The 9,070-nt window shown below is 39.6% G+C and overlaps 1 protein-coding gene across 2 annotated transcripts in view; it reads right to left on the reverse strand.

Moving 5' to 3' along the window:
• Positions 1 to 8,956, reverse strand: part of COPA (COPI coat complex subunit alpha) — a 49,410-nt gene extending 40,454 nt beyond the window's left edge. Inside the window, exons 1-4 of one of the 2 annotated variants that reach the window (XM_065895401.1) lie at positions 8,835 to 8,956; positions 5,973 to 6,086; positions 5,711 to 5,784; positions 1,777 to 1,857 (exon numbers count right to left, since the gene is read on the reverse strand). In XM_065895401.1, the coding sequence (XP_065751473.1) occupies positions 1,777 to 1,857; positions 5,711 to 5,784; positions 5,973 to 6,086; positions 8,835 to 8,874 (309 nt within the window). In that variant the 5' untranslated portion in view covers positions 8,875 to 8,956. The remainder of the gene's footprint in view (positions 1 to 1,776; positions 1,858 to 5,710; positions 5,785 to 5,972; positions 6,087 to 8,834) is intronic. The other variant, XM_065895392.1, reaches the window with a different exon arrangement.
• Between the last annotated feature and the right edge of the window lie 114 nt (positions 8,957 to 9,070).

The raw sequence follows: 9,070 nt of genomic DNA on the forward strand, positions 1-9,070 counted from the left end.
AAAGGGTTTGAACATGAAACAAATGTGTTCTTCCAGGCTGCAGTAACCCATTTCTCTCTTTGGAGGAAATATTCCGTTGCCTAACGTCTCAGCTAGTTTCTAAGCGATTTTGATTTATCAGGCTAGTTATCTATTCCTCCTTACCATTCTACCAGCTTTTCCCAACTTCGGCACTTTCAGCTATAAGGTTTAAGAGTGGAAGCCAGACATAATAGATTCTCAGAGGCAAATAGTATAAAACATATTTACATTTACTTTTACATATGTGCATATGTATATATGATTTATATTTATAAATAATCTTGTAAATTAAGATCTTGTGAAAGGATTTCTTCTCTTTAACCCTAAGATTGGAATATTGTTTGTCTTTTTATAAATTTATTTATTATTATTTTTAAAAATTTTTGGCTGTGTTTGGTCTTCCTTGCGGTGCGCGGGCTTCTCATTGTGGTGGCTTCTCTTGTTGCGGAGCATGGACTCCAGGCACGCAGGCTTCAGTAGTTGTGGCTCTCGGGCTCTAGAGCACAGGCTCAGTAGTTGTGGCACATGGGCTTTAGTTGCTCCACGGCATGTGGGATCTTCCCGGACCAGGGCTCAAACCCGTATCCCCTGTATTGGTAGGCAGATTCTTAACCACTGCACCACCAGGGAAACCCCTGGAATACTGTTTTAAAGTCTGACTTCTCCCTGTCAGACCATCCAGCCTCAAAAAATTCCCAAGTCTCAGTAAACAAAGCAGAAAGTAACGTGTAAAAACAATTCAGCCCTTTTAGAGTCTTCAAGCTTTTTAAGAAAAGGAAGTATTTCTTAGTCACGGTTGTATCTCCAGTGTTCAGCAACGAACTTAATAAGCACAAGGTACACATATACTTATTAAACTGAAAAAATAAAAGGAAATAAGCTTTTCATAACTTTCCAGCTGAATGGCAACTTGTTCTAGGCAAGAGCCTTCAGCAAGCCCTGAATGGCAATGACAATTAGTTCCTTCTGAGTAAATTATCTTATTGAATGGCCCTCATTCTCAAATGTTTCAGCTATAATTTTAGCATTCATCATCTCCTATTCTATCCTAAAATTTTTTTAATTTTAAAAAAGGAAATAAAGTATTATTAGCCAGGAATTTATTGTTTATTTCATTATATTCTTTCTTACTTAATTCAAGAGACTTAGTTTACTCAGAGTCAAGGAATAGTAGCATTCTAATAGCATATAATTATAGAAAAATCGAGTCAGGTTGGGACTAGATTAAGAGGTTGGGAGTCTCTAATCTGTAACTCAGTATCTGTCTACTGTGATACCTAACAGATCAAGAAAGGTTGTAAGCTTGGCTAAAGGAATAGTCTCTACCAGACCCTAAAATCCTAGGATAAAAGCACATGACTGTTAATGTTTCAAAACATTTGTTAGCTCATCAAAATGGCATCTTACCTTGACCTTCCTCTAGACACACTATTTAATAATATCCTACATGTGATTAGCCTGCAAACTTTTGTGTGCTAGCTCAGCAAACCTAAAATCAAATCTCTGCTTTTCCCTACAGAGAATCAATGCCTTCCTCATAAAGCCCACTGAATCCAATTAAATTAAATTCAAATATAACACTGAGTGCTTCCTCTTGCAGAAGGAAACAAAGCAGAAAGGTCAACACCTCACAGATCTTAGAAGAATCAATAACATAATTCTGTTATCAAAGCATGGATGCTTGAGGAGCAAGTAGAAGATTCCTACAGGGAAACTGAAAAATGCTGTAAAACAAAAGCCACAATGGCTACTTACATGATGAAAAAACGTAGTGCGGATGTAGTCTAAGTGCCCAAGCAATGTGAAGAGACAGCGCCGAAGCTTGTAATTCCAAACCTGCAAAGAGAAAAATTCAACTAAGGAATAGGACATAAGGTCTTGCACCTCTATAAGGCCCAGGTTTCTCAATAAACAAGTTTGGATTTATATTTTGTCATCTTTAAATAGGTAAGAATCTTGATAGGGAATCTTGTTTAAGGTTTGAGGGGAAAAGACCATGAATGAAAATATAAGTCAGCTAAACAAAATGTGGGGAGGGAAAAAGGGCAAGGCTAGGGAAACCTAAAGATAAAATTATGGAAAGGTTTTTCTTTTTTTCTGGTAAGAAACCATCTGTATTTGATAACGTAAGACAAAATGCTTATCTAAGGCTCAACTTGAAATTCTTCTTTCTACTGCATTACTGTGTTCTTAGCTTGAACACAGATCCCTTACTTAGTGCTTACCTATCACCTTAGCTCAGGATAAGAAAAAGTAGGATGGGTATGACTGCAAAGGAAACAATGATATAATATATAGCATCATCTTTTGTTAGATTCCTAAAGTGATGGCAAATGATGTCCATACATTCATGGTCTGTACTCATCTATCATGCAAACATATTTTAACTCATCACTATGGAAAATACTGCATTGCTCAGTTAGGCTGAGCTAAGCAGAAAAATATCATATTCAGATAAGAAATTAAGCCAACTACCAAAGTATCAGGCATCAATGGACACAACTGAGGAAGACGCTGAAACCAGGACCATAAGTGTACAACAGCTCACACTTCCCATCCAGAAAAACTCCCAAAAATGTAAAAATAAGAGGTCAGATGCCTTTTTCTCCTTCTATAACATTTAACACTTGTTTATAATCTATCTAGGCCAGCTTGTTACTATTCCTTCCTATTTTTACTTAAAAACTGTTAAATTTTCTTTCATAAATCACAAAAGGTAATCCCATTTCCTGTAACAAATTTGAATAACCCTTAAGTCTGATTGTCCAAAAAAGAATGTAAGCTCCCTAAAGGTGGGGTCCTTGTCCATCATGCTCAACACTATACCCCTAGCACCTAACATAACAGCTAACACTTAGTACATGCTCAAAAGGTATGTGCAGCAGAAATGAGAAAAGGTAAATAACATGAAAAGTGAAAATATTCTAGTACCTTCACCTTCATCTGTTGAGTCATCTATAAATAAATATACATGTACACAGTGGAGTTTGAGTTTCACACAAAAATTAGATCATTCCATAAATACTATTCTGTAACTAGCTTTTTTTTTTTTTTTTTTTTTGCGGTATATGGGCCTCTCACTGGACGCGCAGGCTCAGCGGCCATGGCTCACGGGCCTAGCCGCTCTGCGGCATGTGGGATCTTCCCGGACCGGGGCACGAACCCGTGTCCCCTGCATCGGCAGGCAGACTCTCAACCACTGCGCCACCAGGGAAGCCCTGTAACTAGCATTTTTTCCTCTTATAGAGTTCAGTATTTTAAACTTTCATATTTCTAGCTTCAAACTGTCTTGACTCCTTTATAGTCCTCTATCAAATTCCAGCACTGTGAATTCTGAAAGACCTATAGGGTTTTTAGACCTTGGCCATTTGTAATTCCTGCCTTTCTCTTTGTAAATCAGGATTATACTAATATTACATTTATCTGAGTATAGCAAACAATATTATGGTCCATAAACATAACTTTTCGAGATAATCCCACTTTCATTAGAGAAATATAAATTTAAACCACAGCATAATAGCAGTACACACCCAACAGCTAGCTAATTCCTTTATTTAATAACAGCTTTAAGCTTTAATATTGTATAGCAAACAATATTATGGTCCATAAACATAACTTTTCGAGATAATCCCACTTTCATTAGAGAAATATAAATTTAAACCACAGCATAATAGCAGTACACACCCAACAGCTAGCTAATTCCTTTATTTAATAACAGCTTTAAGATATAACTCAAATCCCATCTAATTCACCCATTTAAAGTATAGAATTCAGTGTTTTTTTAATACATTCATAGTTGTTCAACCATCAGCACAATAAATTTTAGAACATTTCATCACCCCCAAAAGAAAACTATACCCATTAGTAGTCCTCATTTTCTCTCAACCCCCCACCAAACTCCAGACAACCATTAATCAACTTTCTGTCTCTACTGATTTGCTCTACTGATCTGGATATTTTGTACAAATGAAAGATAACTCCTTTTCAAAAATGTAATGATTTGGGGAAAAACAATTTTTTCTTCAATGTCACTCAGTCTTTTTCTTAAACAGATCATAAGGAACCCAAGTTAACCATTATTAATACTTAATGGTCATCACTTTATTAGAAATATTACAAGGAAGTGATACCCTTAGGAGCTTTTGAGGCCTATCAGGTGATTTGAGCTTCCACTAACTGCCCCTGGGATCAGTGCCTAAAACCTAGAAACCAGAAAGAACTGTCCTCCCTATAATTCTAATGCCTCTTTTCTCTACAGGCAGCTGTCACTTTTCACGCCTGTCATCTAAGTTCTTCTGTATAATTTATAACTCCCTGAGGTAGCTTATGAAGACTATTTTTTTCATGAAGTAAATTTTTCTGGTTCAGTTAGATACAACCATCTCCTCTCCCATTTATTTGTTTGTTTATTCATTTATTTACTTATGGCTGCGTTGGGTCTTCACTGCTGCGCGCGGGCTTCCTCTAGTTGTGGTGAGTGGGGGCTACTCTTCGTTGCGGTGCATGGGCTTCTCATTGCAGTGGCTTCTCTTGTTGTGGAGCACAGGCTCTAGGCACGTGGGCCCAGTAGTTGTGGCTCGTGGGCTCTAGAGCGCAGGCTCAGTAGTTGTGGCACACGGGTTTAGCTGCTCCGCGGCATGTGGGATCTTCCCAGACCAGGGCTCGAACCTGTGTCCCCTGCATTGGCAGGCGGATTCTTAACCACTGCACCACCAGGGAAGTCCTATTTATTTATTTATTTGGTTGTGCCATGTCTTAGTTGCGGCACGTGGGCTCCTTAGTTGCGACCAGCGGGCTCCTTAGTTACAGCTCACGGGCTCCTTAGTTGTGGCTAACCGGCTCCTTAGTTGTAGCACACGGGCTCCTTAGTTGTGGCATGCATGTGGGATCTACTTTCCTGACCAGAGATGGAACCCAGGCCCCCTGCATTGGGAACGTGGAGTTTTAACCACTGTGCCACCAAGGAAGTCCCCCATCTCCTCTCCATTTTTAATGTTACTGCCTAAGCTCATGCTCTGTTCATTTCCCACATGGACTTTTATAAGGGTCTCCTAACTGGTATCTGCCTCCAGTCTTGCCCAATTCATCCAATCTTTTCTCTATACTGCCACTCAAGTAACCTTTTCAAAAAAATGTGAATCTGATGTCACTCCTCTACTTAAACGCCTTTAATGACTCATTGTTTTTTGTATGATAACATCTAAACTTCTGAGCACTATAAAGAGATACTCCATAATCTGGCCCTTCTCATCTTCTGCTCCTTCTCTCACCTTTTGTCCAGATTTTATCCACACAAAACTAATTATAGTTTCTCAAATGTATCCAGCTATGTCATACCTTTTTGTCTTTGTACCGACATTGTCCTTCCCTATTTCACTTTGGTTATCTCTCTATTGTATTACTCACTAAACTGTACATGCTATTATTTGGCTATATATTTAACTCCTCCATTAGAATAAAAGCTCTTCAGAGCAGAAACCACTTCTTATTTATTTTTGAATTCCAAAAATATAAAACAGTGCCTGCTACACAGTAAGCATTCAATAAATGTCTGCTGGATAAGTGCTCTGGATAATGTCAAAAGCCTGAGCTCTGTATGAATGAGATGTCTGGGTTTTTAGTCCCTTCCATAATTCCCAAACTTCACATTGCCTGTCTTTTACTCCCAGTCATGACAGACCCTCTATACCTTAATCTTATAGTCATCTCCTCCAGAGACAAACAGTGGTTGCTGCTTATGGAAGTCAATGCCTCGTACTGGACCTGGGGAAGAAGGCAGGCAATACATGTTAAAGAGAGTTATACTTCCTAGTCTCTAAGGTGATTCTTATTCAGAATTTTCCAGTTCTATCCCTCCCATGCTCTATAATCCTAAAGAAAGTTGAAACTACTCCAGAAGACAATAAATATTTATATCCCTTTTAGCTTCCTCCTAGAAACTGTTATCTTACCATCATGTTCATCAAACTTGTCAATGAGGGTACACATCCGATAGTCCCATAACTGAATGACCCCGTTGTGTAAACTGGTCAGGATCCAGGGTCTTTTGGGGTGAAAACTGAGTCCTGGGTGAAAAAAGACAGACAATGATCCAATGAGCTAAATAAGCCCCACGATGTCACCTCCTGCCAACTCTGATAAGAAAACAGGACAGCTAGGTTGACCCTAGGTTCATACATGCATTGATTGGATGCCACACATTGTGAATTTTATGGTATTAACATGCTGGATTTTTTGTTATATTTCTTTAGATACTGTTGGGCTTTGGTTTAGGATGCAGTTACTTGGAATTAGTTGGTCCTTTTGAGGCTTGCTTTTTAAGTTTTGTTAGGATGGGTCCATAGCAGCCTTTAGCTTAGGTCTAATTTGGCACCACTATTAAAGCAATACCCATTTGAAATCTCTATATCATGCCCTATAGTATCAGGAGGTCTATATTGGCCAGTATGTGAGCTCAATATGGGATTGTTCTGCCTTCTGCTCTCTAGGGATTCTTTCCCAGGCTTTGGGTCATTTCTTCACATGCATGTGCAGATTAGTACTCAAAGTCCTGACAGGATCCCCTGCAGAACTCTAGGGTTCTCTGTGCAGCTCCCTCTTCTCTAGTATTTTGCCCAGCAACTTCTAGCTGTCTTGACTTCCCTGAACTCTAAACTCTGTCTCCTCAGTGAGACCACGGGGCTCTTCCCCACTCCCCGTACTGCAGCCTGGAAACTCTCTCCAGGTAGTAAGCTAAAACAATCATAGGACTCATCTTGTTTAGTTCCCTTCTCTCAAGAATCACTCTCGCACTGCCTGTTGTCTAATGTCTGAAAACCTTTGTTTCACACATTTTGTTCAGTTATGCAGGTATTTAAGGTGGGAAGATAAACCTAGTCTCTCTTACTCCATCATGACTGGAAATGGAAGTCCACAGAAGTAACAACTGCTAACAGTTTGGACTGTAGTCTTTCAGGTTTTTAATGCAATCCATATCATTTTATGAAAATGGAGATACCATTATAATGTTCTGCAAACTTCTTTCCTCACTTAACTATATACAATGGATCTCACTACATTTAAGTACATATAAATGTAGACTCATTCTTTTTAATAACTGCAAGGTATAAATGCACCACATTTTAAAATTATTCTACTCATGGGCATTTAAGTTTTTTCTCTTAACTTCTATCTACCAGAAAATAGGACCTAATGAAGATGCTTCCACACATAATCTAGCCTATTTGCATTATTACTGATTTAGGCTAAAGACTGGAAATGAGATTGTTCAGGAATAGGGTATGTGCATTTAACATTTTGGTAGATACTATCTGATTGCAAAAAGACTGTATCAACATACAGTCTCACCAAGTTTCTGAAGGTACCCATTTTGCACACATTGGTCAACATGGGATGTTATCACCTATTTGTTGTTTTGCTTGCTTTACTAATCTAAGACCACTTCTTTCATTATTAGTGAGATAAAGAGTATTTTCATTTATTTATTGAACATTTTTATTTCTTCTTCTAAACTTTCCATTAGGTTGTTCATTCCCCCCGCCGTTATATACAGGAACACTCATTAATGGATATTTACTCTCAAATATTTTGATATCCTCCCCCCCACCCCGACTTTCCTTCCCTACTGCCCGATAAGAAATTAGGAGCAGAAGAGAAAACTCGAGGATTACAAAGACCCATTTCAACCATCCAGGAATTCTTAATGGTACTCTTCTTCATAACCAAGATTCCCAAGAGACTTAGAATTTGCTCAGAATCTATTCTTACATTAATAATGGCATCCAGTTTCTGAGCTATCGAGTCTACGCCAGTCACCTTTCATATAGTTTCTCATTTTAATTCTCTCTATAAAAGAATGTTAATTATTCACATATTACAGATGAGGAAATAGATTTAGAAATGTTAAGTTGCCCAAGATCATGCAGTTCGTTACCGAATGTTTCAGGATTCCAAAGCAAGCCCACCTGACTCCAAGCAGCAAATTTCTAACCACTTTACTATGCTACATTTAAAAATTTTTTTATTTTATATTACTAAACATTCAAGATACAAATCTTTTCCCCAAGTCTCTGCCTTTCTCATTCTAACATTCTAAGAGACTACTACTGCAATTTCAGTTGTTTGTCCTCCACCTCCATCCACTGATGCACAAGTTTTAGAGTTGTCATATTCAGGAAATAAAAATAAAGATGCCCAGTTAAATTTGAATATCAGATAAAAAGTGAACAATATTAAAAAGTTATTCGCTTTTTATCTGAAATTCAAATCCAATTAGGCATCCTCTATTTTATCCAGCAAACTGAGACTTAACAATGTCCTGTTTCCAGGTAGGCAATAGAGCCCAATGGAGGCACTGGATGTTGATATGGTGCAACCCAAGGCCTCCTTAAGAGAGGTAGCCAGTGCTCGTCTCTGAAAAACGTAGAGTTGGACACGAATAGCAGAGGTCGAGACTCGATCCCCAGGGCCACTCTCTACAACACAATCATCAAAAAACCAATAGGTCACAGGGCCTTGGGAGCAGAAAAAAAGTCGCGGCACAGGCCCCAGAAGAGGAGGGGAGGAGGAGCGAAGCTAAGGAACCTCCTGCGGTTCGTTAACCACTACAGGAAAATCAAATCCCGAGGGCACGCCAAAGAAGACAGGACTGCAGGTGAACCGCCCGCCAGGCCTAACCTCCCTCGGTCCCATCTTCCTGTGGTTCGCACGGTGGGCCCAATTCAGCCCGTTAAGTCTACCTTCTCTCTCTTCCCCGGTGACAGCGCCCGCCCCTGACATCCAGCCTCCGTTCTCCCCCTTTTAATCTCCATTACCTTTGACCCGCGCACTCTTGGTCTCGAATTTGGTTAGCATCCTTCAAATCTCCGGCTTCGACCTGTTAATCCGAGCCCTGACACTCCCTGCTGTCCTTTGGCTGCCTCCACGTCAGCGTCCCCGAGCCGCGACTCCCGGAAGTTCCCCAGACACGAACTTCCGGCCCCAGGAGCTCCGGGCCACAGAGACGGCGCCATTGTTGGCCTAGAGAGGCCACTGACGGACAAGGAGGGAA

This window comes from Phocoena phocoena, chromosome 1, assembly GCF_963924675.1.
Source record: "Phocoena phocoena chromosome 1, mPhoPho1.1, whole genome shotgun sequence".
NCBI classification, from domain to species: domain Eukaryota; kingdom Metazoa; phylum Chordata; class Mammalia; order Artiodactyla; family Phocoenidae; genus Phocoena; species Phocoena phocoena.